This window comes from Argiope bruennichi, chromosome 9 (assembly GCF_947563725.1).
Source record: "Argiope bruennichi chromosome 9, qqArgBrue1.1, whole genome shotgun sequence".
In the NCBI taxonomy this organism is placed as follows: Eukaryota; Metazoa; Arthropoda; class Arachnida; order Araneae; family Araneidae; genus Argiope; species Argiope bruennichi.
Genome location: NC_079159.1, coordinates 111900259 through 111915885, shown reverse-complemented (window position 1 = coordinate 111915885; position 15627 = coordinate 111900259). Strand labels below are relative to the sequence as shown.

The 15627-nt window shown below is 31.7% G+C and overlaps 1 protein-coding gene across 9 annotated transcripts in view; it reads left to right on the top strand.

Annotated features, from left to right (window-relative positions):
- The window catches only part of LOC129983793 (TGF-beta receptor type-1-like), an 804684-nt gene that overhangs the window by 701885 nt on the left and 87172 nt on the right, over nt 1–15627 (top strand). For all 9 annotated transcript variants that reach the window (XM_056093422.1, XM_056093428.1, XM_056093426.1 and 6 more), the window contains one exon: nt 3559–3673. In XM_056093422.1, the coding sequence (XP_055949397.1) occupies nt 3559–3673 (115 nt within the window). The remainder of the gene's footprint in view (nt 1–3558; nt 3674–15627) is intronic.

Sequence of the window (15627 nt, the reverse complement as noted above, 5' to 3'; positions counted from 1 at the left end):
TAATAGCCAATTAGATGACGAGTTGACTAGAAGACAACTTCGGATTTCAACTCGTCATTTTAAAACGCTGCTATGGTTTTTTAATATCCCTTAAGTCCGTATTTCAAATTTAAATTTGATATTTACAAAAATTCATTTTGGTATTGCCGGTTAAAGCAGTCCAATTACGACAAATTTTAATATTTACTATATCTAAAAAGAATCCCTGTTGGTGTTGCAATCATTTTATTTCGGAAATATGGTGTGTTAATGAGAAATATCTTTACTTTATTGGGTGAAATTCACTTTGAATCAGACTATTCATAACCAAATAAATTATTCGTGAAAGTAAAATATCACTCGTGCACATCAATTTTAATTTTAACTCTTATAAATGAGTAATGGTAGAATAATTTTTCTTTCATTGACTTGTAAAGAAAATTTTGATGTCGTATTCCAGGAATTTTGAGCCACGATTGTCTTTCTGCTGCATATCGATTTCGAAATATGAACCAATTGCACCAATAGGATCTGTCATATATAAAGACTTTTTGCATATTACCTTTGTCTAACATTCTCATACTTTTGTGCTATGGAAGAGAGAAGTGCTGGTTTTTCTGTCTCATCTGACCATGATTCAAAACTACTTGTTATGAAAATAACCCTAATTCAAATAACAGAAATAGATATGGTGTAAATTTATTCATAGTAACATAGCATATACTTTTGATTATCATTGTTTAAACAGATTTTACTTAGTCCTTTTTCTATTCGAAAGGAAGAAGGCTTATTCTATACTTACTTTTATTAAAATGCCATAATGTTGTTAATAGGAATTTGAAATGTAATTCTATCTTAATTTGATGTGGTGTTAGTTTTTTGAAATTTTTTATGTAATCATCCTGCATAATTGGGTTACTTGAATTGTCCGCCTTCTTCTTATTAATAACTATGTAATATGCGTCGCCACTTCTTTATTTGCTTTGAAAACGTTTTTAATCTTAACTTTCCTTGCCGGCAATATGTGCGAAAACCGTCGTTAATTTGTGTTCTGAATCGAGATTTTCCTTTCATAAATAACTACAAAGAAAATAAAAACTTGATTGCGATGTATATACACTCTGCGTCCACATTCTGAAAGCTATTATTCCATTTTAACAAAACTCCTAATGACCTCCGGCTGCAGGCTTTTTACTTATCCCTCTCCAATTTATATCTTCGCCATTTTTTGCAGTTATATTATTATGATTATTTCTTTTACTTTTCGCCCTCTCTCTCTCTGCCCACTGAAGCATCACGCTATCTGAGCATGCGGTTCCAACAGCTGTGGCAGCATCTTCAACAGTGTACCAGAATGACTTCGAGAGGAGCAAAAGCGTTCCAGTAGGTTAAACCTGGAAGAAAAAGGGGCCCAGAATGAGTAAAAGAAGGAATAAAAAAACGCCAAAGAAAAGAATATATAACTCGAGAGCTCTCATAATACGGTCTCTTCTGCCTGTTCGGTGCGAAGACCTCGCAGTGTTGCCCACACCGCCCATTACAGTAGGCGTGAACAGGTGTCAGGGCAATGATTGATGACATAAAGACAAGTTGTGAGTCTTATATTTCTTGGACTTTTTTTTCCACCTTACCCTTTGCGAGACGGCATACCATGACTACCAAATATTTCTACCCGAATCCTGCTGAAGATGGTAATCACATACATATTTCCGACGGTTCGCCCTTGCGCCAGGGGAAGGAGGAATGGCATGAAACAAGAAAAGACATCAGGAGAATGACGGATGCTACACTGATTACAAATTTCTATTTCCCCCCCAAATCTGAGTCTGTTGGGTCTGTGCACAAATAAGTTGTTCTGTGATTCTCTCCACCTACCTGCCTCCTCATTCCCGCGCCAAATAATAATGATATTGAAAGTTTGGGTGTTAATGTTGAGCGTCTTGAGTGCTGTAGTCGACCCTCTTCTTTTCCTTGCAGTCCTCAGAAATAACAGGTAACCTGATATTGCAAGTACTAATTGAAAAATACCTGATGGCCGTGTGACGAATCGTGAAGTTGCGTGACATTAACTGATTCTGTGTGTCTGAAAAGCGGCAGAATCGTCTTCTCTTTCACCATTTGATGAATATTTCTTTTTTAGGTCTGGACAGATTACATTACCAGTAGTGACCGTTCGCCAGAATTAAGGTTGATGAACGAATATAAATTTCTTTTTTTCTGTCATTTGACAGTCTTATTCCTAAAAAATAAGAGAGACACTAAAATGATGGTCTATAAGTGGTGTGACATGATATTTGCAACATATTAGCGATAGTTAATCCTATATAACTTGTTGAGAGATTTCGATTTTTCTAACAAATAAATTTAGAAAGATGATGAACTCTCTGTATTTGAATTTTGAAAATTAACGAGGAATTTTTATTTGAATGTAGTGAAAAATAGACTAATGAAAAAAAATACTGTTTTTTAATTTACTATTTTTCTTCAATAAATTCTATAGAATCGGCCAAATAGTCTGAATTTTAGAAAAAAAGTCCAATATTTCAGTTATAAAATAAGATGAACAATTTATTTTATAGAACAATTACTCTTGAACACGAAGGATATTATTAGTGTATCATATAGTTTGAAAGTTTCCTTTCTGGACTCAAATAAGGAATAGTAGCAATTTACTAAACTTTTGTACTCAAAAAAAAAAAAAAAAAAAAAAAAAAAAAACGTTTTACGAACACTCCAATGAATATGTCGAAGCTTCCCAAAATACTACTGTCCATAGAAAACGTCTTCAGAAGGATTCTTTGAACACGTTTTTATTAATTCACTTTATTTATTTTTGTATTCGGTTCAAATTTTGCATTGAATTTTAAACAATATTTACTTTAAACAATATTAACAAGGCAATATTTACTCGCTTTCTTGTCTGTCTGTCTGTCTGTTTGTTTGTTCTGTACAAATTTTGCAATCCGTTAAAAACTTTCATTACCAACACATGGCACCCTGTCAAATTATTAGTTCATTGGGATTTCATAATCAATGACAAAATTTCGTATACAAGACTAAAAAGCAAAAAATTATTATTTAATTAAAAAAATTCTATATGTCATATTTTTAAAACGGAGTAAAGAGTATAAAATTTCTCTTTGCCCTATACAGATTTATAACCTTGTACAGATTCCTAGCCTTTTGGGCATTGCCTGAAAATTTTTATTAAATTAGGAATATGTGTGGGGGTTATAAATCTGTATGGGAGTAGGGGGAAAATTTTATACTTTGTAGTCCGTTTTTAATATTTAAATGATTATTTATGACGAAAACAACGTATTCTAAGCATCTAGAAAGGCAGAATATCAAAAACAATAGAATTTGGTTATAAAAGCAGATTTCTGGATTATCATAATTAGTTCTTATACCTATATCAGTCATTATTAATGCGCAGAGAAAATGTTTCTATACCAAATATGTTATTTTTATTTTTAAGAAAATGTCCCCTAACTCACCAAAGTTGCATGCTATAATAATTTTTATCTTAATTCGTTTTCTTACTACGCACATCAAATTAATTTTCTTTTTCATTTTCAGTTCTAAAATGTGAGTGCAACGTTTGCGAGGAGAGTCAAAACAATACATGCATCACAGACGGACTTTGCTACACTGAAATCCACGGAAAAAATGGGGAAATTTCCTACACATACGGGTAAGTTTTTATGCTATTTTGCAATTGTTTGTCATAATTGTGAAAATTCACTCGAAATTCGTATTTTGAAATAATGGATAGAATTTAATATCGATGATTAGGTTTTTTTCTTAACTTCCAGATTAAAAAGATGGATTAGCTAAAAATTTTCCAGCTATTTTACAAGATTTGTTATTGATTGATGGATTACCTTTAATTCATTTTCTTTTCCTTCTTGTAAAGTTTTTCATTAATTTTTAACCTAAATTAAATCAAAATAATTATTGGTATTTAATATTGCATTCACCAAAATAGAATTTATTACAAGAAAGAAAACTTTTGATATATTTTAGGTGTCCACAATCGTAACTTTGATTGTTTTTGTTTTAAACTGCAGTATATGTTGTCATTAAAAGTTCATAAATTGTATGAAATGCGATTTGCGCTTTTATTGTTACTGTTAAAATGAAATTTTATTTCTTACATAAATATTTTCTTGTATTATGTCACATTTCATCCATCATTTCTTTTTGTTACGCGTAGATAAATTCGGGGAAAAAACCATTGATTGGCTGAATATGAATTTAGTTTTAAACTGTTTTAATTTAATAATTACTTTTAAGTAATTCACTTTTAAGCTGAAAAAAAATTATTCAGGACAAATAATATCAATGGAAAAGATATGAAATCCCAGGCTTCATTTCTTAATAGGAAATATAACACTAGTTGAGCACTCCTATTCATTTTGAATAGTAATTCTTATATTGTCCGACATTTTGAATACTAATAAATGTAGTTTATAGTTATGCCAATAAATGCAGGTTTGTCGAGGGGGAGAAATCGATGTTCCGCTTCTGCTTTTACGTATGGCTTGTTTTCGACTTTATCCTGTTCATTTTTAAAGTTATTCTGAAATTAAGAAACATACTGTAATTTATTACTTTGTCAACAGTTTAAAATATAATAGCATCGGCTCTTGTTTTTCTTTTCAATGTAGGTATACGTATGGCAGAGAAATAGGAAAGAAAAAATATTTATTTAAAAATGACTCTTTCGGAATGACACATAACGGCCTAAAATGGCGACAAGACTTTGTGTAGTTTTAAAAGCTTAAAATGTTCTTCAATAAACTGCAGGAACGTTGCCACACGCGTGTTATCAAAGACACTGCCACTATTGCTGCCAAAATGTAGTAGATAATACACTTTACCTCTTCTAATTCCTATCATAAATCTTCGCTGCTCATCTCTTGTATAACGTTTATGGCGCGATTTATACCATATTTTTGAATGACTTTTCCCCCAACTGTTGGGAGATGACGAGTGACTTCAAAATTATACTTCTTGCATTTATTTTAAACTTTCTCTCGGTGTGTATCCACTTTATTATTCACCCTCTGCACTCTTCATGCATCGCTTACTTACTTATTTAGGCGCCCGAAGTAGGTTCGCCTTCTTGTTTTGCTCTTGCCACTCCGTTTGCGTGCTGATTCCTTCGAGTTCGAAATCGGCGGAGGGAACGACTCCCCAAAGCCTAATCCTGGTAAAACACCGCGTAGAGACACTGGTAACTGCTATCTCACCACGCTTAAGACATTTTTTTAAACGACTCCGCATGAAATTTTCCAAACGTTTAAATCTTGAACATCGTTATGCAGTACTAAGGAATTTTCTATTCAGTTCTAGAAACCTTTTAGAACTCTGGTGATTTTCGTCTTCTTGCCTAGAAGTAGAACTTGAAATATTCTCTGAGAAAACACTTTTTATATATGTAATGATATCTTTAAATCTAAATTAAAAATTAGGAAATTAATAAGTATTTATCTTAATTGAACTCATATTAATTTAATTCTAAAATGTTCTCTTATTTCCTGATCCAATTCCACCTTTTTTTTTATTTAATTAGTGCTACACGAGCTGGAATCGATTAGTTCCCACACTCCGAGTGAAGGGATAAAAATCTGTCAGTCTAGATAAATTCTTTTAAGATGCCTATAATTCCCTTACCTAAATTAACACGTGTAAAGAAATCCTAACAGAATCTCATTGTATAAAATCATAGGGATAAATATTTCTGTCGGTCTCTTCTCTTTTGCTCTTTTGTCGTGCTGTATATTGACGTATCTCTTCGCGTCTTGCTTGTACATAAATTATGCCTCCTGGGATGGATTAAAGCGAAGTTTAAAATTCAAAAGTATTGTCTCTGTCTTCGGCCACGACTCTATTTTAAAAATATATGTTTATGTTATATATATCTTTAGTTATACCCTTGCTGAAATTGGCCTTATTGTATTGTTCAATTTAAATATTTCAGTCATTTGGTGGCAATCGCAATTTTAACATGGGATGTTTATTGATATGTGGCCCATTTCACTGGAAATCTGCCATGCACATGACCTTTTTCGGTGACAATTCTGTTTTGTTCCAATTTATGAATTACTTTTACTTACATTGGACTTGTAACTGATAATGTTACTCCACACAACTTCCTCGCACTGTCACCTTTAGTTGTCATTTAACCATAATGCTCGTTAAATTTGCCATGGTCAAATTTTTGCTGTTTACATGATAATATGGTAGTCTAGTATTCCGCTCAATCATCTCACCACGTTATGAAAATTGTTACCCGTCCCTCAGTACATCACCAGTAACTTTCAAATCTAAATAGTTATTTAACAATGCCATCAGCTATTTACATTATATATCATTCGCATTAATTGTTTATTAAGAACTTCACGTGTTACTAAGCAAACTAGACAATATTTTGTTTATGTCAGTGAATCATTCGAAACCAACCAGTGATCTCAGTAGACCACTGGTTGGTTTCCACTGAATCGTAAATTCTTGACTGGAATGCTATATTTGATTATTTGTTATACGTCTCAGTTTATAATAAATTATTTATTAATTTTTTTACTGAATATTTTATGGAGAATCTTATGCTTAAAGTTTCATTTTTATTGAGGTTTAATGTTTATTAAAAGATCTTTTTGTTGTTGAAAGTTTTCATTTTAATTATAATATTTTTTCATTTAATTTATAGAAAAAAATTGATTGGCTTTTATGTGATATCTTAGAAATAAACTTTTTAATAGTTTGGATATTTTATTTTAACATAAAGTGTTTTTTAGTGTGGCAGAAGATGTAGATTTTCTACAAAATGAAATTGGGAACAGTGTGTCTCGATAATTGTGCGGTTTTTTTTTCTAGTGCGATAGTTTCTCTTATATTCATCAGAGATACACAAATCCCTTAAGAAAAATTATCCGAGTATATTAAAAAAAGCTTGTTTTCTTACTTCCACCACCCCTTCAAAAGCATCCTCCCTCAACAAACACATCACCACTTACGAAGGAAGTACAACATTTTAACAGCACGGGTACAGAAACAGAACATTCGCTCTCCCGATATCCCCGGCTCTTGTTCAATGTATTCCAGCAAGGAGTACGGCGGAAGCTAGCTTAGATCGAGGACCCAGCAGCTTAGTCGGGAAATGTGTGAGCTGTAGAAAGATTATAAGATTGTGCCCGATCTGCCATCCCTTGATTTCGCAGTTCATCACGTTCACGCGCGTCGCCCTAATCCCTGCATAAATGCTTTTCCCGCTCTTTATGTTAATTCTGTTCTGCCGCACGTGGTCACGCGCTTTCTCGGGATTTCGATTTCGTGTTGAATCCTCCAACGTTTCGTTGAGTGGCTGAGTTACAAGAAACCCTTGATCGGCTCGATTAAAAGGCTTTTATGAGCTGGAGGCACGGATCGATTTTTTAAAAAAATATAATTTTGCGTCATCCGCGGCAGGTTGTTACGTAGTCTTTTTAACTTTTTCGTATACGAAGTATATAGAGAGAAAATGCTGTAACCATCTAAAACTTTACGGCAAAATATTCAACCTGTAAATATAAATGGACTTGCTTACATTTAAAGTACTTGGGTTCGACAAAAATTAATTTTGGAATTATTACGATTGTCAACAAGATAACTAAAAAATTATCCAAGCTAGACAGGTGAAATCGAGTATGATATCTGAACGTTCGTTTAGTGATTTGTTTACATTTGACTGTTGCCATTCGACTATAACAATAAGTAATAAAAATATTTATGTGCCGCATACTTTAACGTTTTATATATGTGGATATTCTTTAATCTCTTAATTGGATAGGACAAAGAAAGAACTGAAATATATGTATTGTTATATAAAGGTTTTTCGCATTTCATTTACTGTTTAGTAAGTTTTTTCTCACAAAATATGTCATAATCGAAATTTAGCAATTTTAGGTTCTTTGCAGTAATACTTTCAACATCCTCAAATATACTCTTAAGTGCTGCAGTTTTTTAAAAAATTTTATGGTGTATTTGTCGCTATTTTGTTCTAAATATTTTCTTATAATCTTCCAATTTTTGAAAAAATGTTTATATTATCTTTAGTATTATCTGCAATGCTGAATTTATATATTTGTCTTATAATTGGAGCATTTAACTATAAAAACGTGCGAAAATTGAATTTTTAGGTATGTCATGCATATAAACATCAAAGTATTCGGAATCGAAACAATAAATACGAATTAAAAGTAAAATACTTCAGAATACCATATTTAGAAGTCGAGAGGATAAATTCTATCGGATATTTCTCTTGAGTCCATATCTACTATCTTTTTCCATCTTGCAACATTGTTTTTAATTGCCTCGCTGCTCGTTTGTTCAGGTGGTGGTCTGAAGGATCCATCTGAATAATTTGCATACGATCCTGCTGTGCCAATAAACTCAAAGGAATTAATATATGTTTCCTTCTCGACAGGCAGCCTATTAAAACGAAGGTTGTGAAGGTAAACACAAGTCGAAAACTTGGAGTCTCTTTTTTTGCTTAATAAAGATTGCTGCTTAATGTTATCTTCGTACTTTTATTGCTTTCTCGTATGCAAAGTGTACAAAAATAAAGTATTGCTTTCGACCTAGGGAAACCGATGAATCGTCTCGTTTTTGATAATACTTCCATGAGATCGGGTAAATAAAAGAAAGAAAAACATCTGAGCAAGTTATATCGGTTTGGTCTGTGGAAGATGGCTATAATTTTACATAAAACGGAAAAAGCATTTGTCAAATCAGTATAATTTATTATAAACTTCAATAAAGACTTAAATATTATTTTAAAACCTGTTTATTCAATACAATTCCGAATTGAATTCTGAAGAACTGTTATTGCAATTCACCTAGCATTTCAATCATTCCAGCCAAAGGAGTACAGCGTGGTATCATCCTGTGACTGCATTGTGATAAATATAATTTTTTAATGTAATAAGCATTTTTCTATAAATAAAATTTATATAATACGTATAAAAAGGATGGTTAGGAATTTTATATCTATAGCAAATTGATGCTGCCTACATTATTCGGCTCACCACTGATAGCGGCGGATAAAATTCAATTTGAGATTTTTATTCTGAAGTTTGGATATCTATCAAAGTAAGGGAACGATACCTGTTTTTGAATATATGCATCAGACTCGTCATATTGTGTTGATCAAGTGCCTGCTGATTTTTTTAATGAAAGTACTATTATAAATAAATGTAAAAATATTTAAGCTAGTTGTAAAGTTTAGTATTGAATTTTTAAATTCCTTAAAACTGTATGTAAGTTAAAAAAAGAAAGATATCCCTTACTAATTTTCAATATTTGATCATTAAATTGTACGTTACATATATTTAAATTTTTGACTTGAAATCCATATCTTTATTGTACGGTTTTAAAACTTTTTTCTTATAGAAAGGTCTTCCTAAATAGTTGATCAATTACTTGATAGTTCGTTGTCAGAATTGTGCGACAAATTACTGGTAAAATTTTCGATTGGATTGTGTATGAGAAACATTTGAAAATGTTGTGTCAAAAGAAGAAAAGTTAAACAATGTAATGCTTTCTTGAAATGTATTGCATATGACCGTTAAATTATTAATCTAAATGCTCCATATTTTGCAAAGAAAGAATTTTTACAAAAGAAATTTCAACTATATATGTTTATTTCATCAGAAGTTTCATATATAAAATATTATTTGTCTATTTCAAGAAAAATATCAATAACAGTTTTGGACATTCATATTTTTAAACAGTTTTCAACTTTCTTAAAACTAAAAGCAAAATTTGATGCAGTAAGCTCCATTATATTTTAACTTTGAATGTTATTCGTAATATACAAGTGCACCACATATTCAAAAGAGTGACGACGCACTTTAAATCCGTCCGATTTAAATCATTAAGATATACCATCCATAATTTATCCTCACGTAAACTTCATCTTCTGGGATTTTATATCTGAATGCAAAACGTATTTATTCTCTTCTCATTAAATGATACTTCAATGGGGATCTGTGTTTACAGTGTAAAGTTTCGGCCATTCAGTTTTATTAATGGTTCCTGCGTAGCTTGGGAGGCAACTTCTCTGAAATATTGCGCGTATAATTCAGAACAAGTGAATCTGATGAATAGCCGTCAAAACGTGCCTTCAGAGAGGGTTCGTCTTTTGGGATCTCTGTCTCCCGGCTATTCCGACAGATGGCACCCAACAAAGTATTGGATTCCTTTTAAATAAATCGCTCTGAGCTGTCCTTCCAACCGGATGACGAAGATGATGGATGGAGGATGATGGTTACAAATGACTCTGGCGACCGAGAAATCGCCCTTATCATTATCCACATCTCGGAATGGTTCTTTTGTGGAGAGTATTAATTTTTGTGTCATCAGTTGGAGGGATAATTATTCCCACCGAAGGATTCGCAAGGGACTGACTTCCATATCGTTATTTAATTGCGGGGGAGAAGGGTGTGTTTTGAAAACTTTTTGACGCTCGTTGATTAATAAGACAGGTGATCTATACATATATTCCGAACCTCCTGCGGAAAAGCCCCCTTAATGCATAAATGTACGATCGCAACTTAGTATTTTGCTCATGAATGATTTTTTTTTCTTTTTCTCCTTCCATTTGACTTTATACATGTTGGACTGGAAATCGAACGACAAATTTCTAAGGGTGATTAAAAATCTCAAAGCAAATATTTTTGAAATGGAACATTGAGTTGAAATGCATTATTCAATCAGATAACTAAACTAAGCTCACATTATCTACTCTAAGTGGTGTCATAGTAGCCCACATAAAGGAATGACACACCTTCTCGCGGGGATCGATGAATATCAAGTATCGATGAATTCTGGCAACAGGTGTTTCCTCAGAATATGTTTTTGTATCTTAGATTATTGATTTCATTCGGTTTTAGAAGAAAGTATTAAATTCAAGTTCGAACAACATTTAAACTAAGGCACAAGTCCACTTATGTTCATCTTCTGCTCTGGACATAGTGCGTGGAAAAGGTATTATTCTGCGTCTTGCTTAATATCCTCTCATTACTAGCGTTATTTCAATTAGTTATTTTCGAACTGAGATTCCATTGCAAAAGTTGTACGTTTTCAAGGGTACAGCGACTTTTAGAAGTCTGTCAGTGGTTTTCCGTTAAGCGCTATATATTGACCTGCTGCATCCGGATTCGATCCTTAATCTCCTGTGTTCTTTGATTAATTAATTGATTTTAATGCTTCGAATTAGACCGAGACTAAAGAAAGACTCACCCTGTAGAACTTGTGAGATATAAGTGGAGGTTGCATATCTGTTATCATCATAAATATTAATTTGTTGCAGAATTCTACTGTAATATTTTTTACAAGTGCATAACTGTCTTTTTGATATTTTTTTCTTCGATCAGACTAAAAATAACGAATTTTACTTAAATTACTTTGTTTGCTCTGATATGGAAACTAAAGTAAAGCTTTTATATTGTATGTTTTAAGTTTTTTTTATCAATTGAGTCGCGATTTGTAACAGTTACGTAATTAACTTCTTTTTTATGGCCATAATGTTTTTTATTTTGGAAATGTTTTTTTTTTTTTTTTTTTTTTTTTTTTTACAAACTAAGCGGCGTAGCCCACTTGTAAAATTACGTTGAAAATATTATCTCCCATTTGGAGACTTTAGAAATAGAAAACACGATGGTGATGAAAATGTGCAAGATCAAGAAGAAAATTACTTTCTGCTTCTGTTACATCAAAAATTTTAATTATGCAGAAAATCATTAATAGAGAAATTTTAAAGAAAATACGCGTAGTTAAAATCCGTATAGTTTTAAATCATTTGTTAATCATTTATAAAAAATTCCCATTGTCATTTCTTTTTTTCATTGGCTTGCTTTCTGTTATTAGAAAAGAAAAACACCCGATTATGTTATTAATTTGTTATCGAATCCTTCAATATATTGATAACATTATAAATATTGGATAAATGTTTCATTATTCAAAGTCGTGAAGTATGTTGAAGTTGCAATTTTGTAGATGTGAAAGCGATGCCATCAATGACTGATGAGAAAAATGTAATCGAGGATCATAGAATAATAAGAACTTAGCATAAAAATTGAATTTGTTTCCGCTTCTTTTATATGTTTATTTTTTGAATAAATTATTAGTAGATTCTCATTTATTTTCCTCTTGTTCATTAACTAAATTGTTTACAGTATTTCAAAATTATATTGCAACCGATTTTATGCTATTCAAAGTTTCCTTTAATTAGATAGCAAAAAAAATTATATTTGCTTTTGACAAATTAAATTAATTGAAACTGAAATATTAAAAAAAAGGTGTTGTACTTTTGTATTTTTTTTCCTTGAAACATAATAATCTCTTCTTATTTTATAAAGTTTTTAAAAAAGGGACAATAAACATGCATCATCACTAACGTATTAAACTATAAATGGCCATTTTTATTACATTTTTGTCTGTTATGATTTACTTGATAATCCAAACTTTTTTTTATTACCTCTTATTTTAATAATTAAAAAATGACTAAATTAAATAAATAAATAGGTAAATAACGTGCGCAAATGACTGTTATGCTTGAATCATCCGTTATTTTATCAGTTAAAGAATTATAAAAACTACGTTAATGTCTCATTTATAAAGTATGTTTAAAATTGTGTTTTGTAAAATTTTTATTTTGGATATCGAAATTCAGAAGAAATGAAAAAAAATAATGCTGCGTAAATTAAGAGATAAATTTTTCGAGCGCTTTTAAAAAGTACAATCAGTGTTATATGTTTGCTTTGTTTAATCAAAAAAGTGAATGATAATACTTTTTATTAAAAAGCCATAAAACCTTAATTATGCATGTTCTCATTTATTTTTATACCCTAATAAATTAGCCTCTCTCTTTATAGTTTTATTTTTACTAGAAAAAAATTATTTTAGGCAACGCTGTTGATCTCGTTTCGAAAAGATTTTTTTTTAAAAAAAAGCTAGTGACCTATTTTGAAATTATGGCTCTTCTCTATAAACTACATTATAGACTATCACCCAAAATTTAAATCCCCCGTCCAAGTATATCATATAATTAGAAGCATAAACTCATTTTTAAATATTTTAATTGTGTTATTGCTTCGAATAGAAACGCTCATCAAGTTGCTTAGTCGTGTGATTTATTCTTCAATTATATAAATAATATATCGAAAGTTTACCATACCCATGCACTTAACGATCCGCAGCTATCCCGTTCTCAACATTTTCTCAGAAACCTTACATATGGTGGCAGTGAAATCGATATTAGTTTATTTCCGTTTGGTCAAGTCATTGTTTCCGTGTGAAATTTTCCGATCCGATTGTTATATTTATCGACGAGTTGTCACTGTTGGCGACTTCTCGCCGCCAATTCTCTGTGCTAATCTTGTGTTGCCGGAAAATGGGTGAATCATTTTGTGAGAATGGAAGACATCTCTGGGAGAACTTGTTTCAGTATTCAAAGAGTGGTAATAGGAAGCAGTCTAGTTGGAAACTTGAAAATACTTTTTCCATATTGTATTGATAAGAATTTTGATGGCACGGATAGAAATATTTCAATTTTAATGCCTAAATCAAAATCGAAATACATTGGTAAGAAGAGAGAACAGTAAATCGCTAATCAGTGCCAGCAACAAAATATTGATATTTATTTAAAAGAATTGTTTTTATATGAACGATGTTAATTAATTTAATTACTATAAATCCGTCGGTTTCCATGAATTATTAGCTAAAATTATTTTTAACCGTTCCATTCCCACCTCCCTCCATATAACCAGCGTTCTACTTTTCTACTTTATTTTTGCATCAGCGTGAAAACTGTGTTTGTGCCTGTAATATTAATTTTATTTTTCCACTTTTTTCTTAAAACATTTTCGCAGATTAGGTGAGTCAATAATATTTTTTTTACCTTAAATATACAGATCAGAATGAAAAGTTTTTAATGAAGTATTAATCAATTGTATAGTATATAGATTTTATGATAAGCCCGGAACTGCTTTGGCTTATTAATGAAGATGATTGCAAGGAGTTCTAAATTCAAAATCCAAATCGAAGAGTCGCTGTTTAAAAGAACCATGTTCACTTTAAATCCGTCTGGAACAAATGTTCTCCTGAGGATATGGTCCAGGAGCTTGGGGAAGTATAAAGGACAGATGACGTTCCGTTCATCTGACTTCGGTACAGAATTATGAAGTCAGTTCAAAAATAGCTTCTGTTTTGCTTTACAATAGGACACATTTATAAGACAGCTGAATTTGATAATTCACAGCTTGCAGTGGTAAGAAATCACAGGTGCGTGTGCCAAAACAGTCGACTGTAATTCGCAAGGAGGCTACACAAAGTATCTGATATCTTATCGAAAATGGAAAAATATTTATCTTCTAAATGAATTAATTTTTAACCTAAGATTGTGCTCCTATAAACCGTCAATCTCAGCCAATGGATTGCGCATACCATTTTTACTTCTGTGACAATTGCCTGCTGACGTGTATAGAACATTGTAGGTGATTCTGTGGCAAAAGCATCTCGACATACCTGCATCGCATGTGGTTAACCACAACTAGCTAATCTTTTAATCTCGATTACCTAGTATAAGAATCTGAGGTTCGAAGGAGAATGATGCTTGAGTTTGAGACCCAGGATCACCAAAGGTTAGCTGTGTTCATAAGCCTAATTCATGCTAGCTCTATTGGGATAAAAAAAAATATTTCGCTGTTATAGTATGAAAGTTTGGAAAGTGAGATGCTAGCTTTATTTTCTGACTATTCAAAATTGCAGGGTCACGTGCGTTCTCTTATAGCTTCAAAACAAATGTTAATCCACCTAAATTGAATTAATTTCTGTACACGCTTGCATTACTTCACCGTGAATGTTTGTACAGCAGATTAATGCTTGCAAAATATTAAAATGTCTTTTTTCATGCATTTTCTCTGGCAATCTAAAAATTGTCTACCATATTTTACCTTTACTGTCCACACTGATACCAGTCAATTTTTCGCCATTCATTTCGCCAATTACTGCTGCACAATTTATAGAGAATCGATGAATAATTAATGCCTTTTACTTGGTCAGTTCGATCTGACTTGCTCATTAACTAGACGAAAAGGGGTGTGCTTACATATTTTTCAATGCTCATACTCATACCTTCATCGATTTCCCATAAAATCAACTCTTCTGTATTATTGCTTTATATGCAGTTGAATTCTGTACAATATTTCTGAGTTTGAACGCTGTTTATTATTATTATTATTATTTCCTACCATAAGAAATGGGCACTCCTATTTTATCTGTTTATTTAAAGAAGTATTCACGAATAAAAAAAAATAATAAAAGAAAAACTATGATAGATCCACTAAATACTAAAGCTGGGACATGAGAACTTCGTAGAATTGTCACAAAAAAAATATTGTGGGACAGTGAATTGGCGCACTTATGCAAAATCAAATTTTCTCCTGGTAAAAGATAAAATTGTAGCTAAAGCTTCAGTTTTGGATTTAGATAAACATGCATATATCACTGTTGAAAACGAATTGACTGCTGTAAATACAACGTAAAACATTCGTTTGGCTGTCTGTTCTTCTAAAACAGTCTTCTAAAGATATTTTTTAGTGA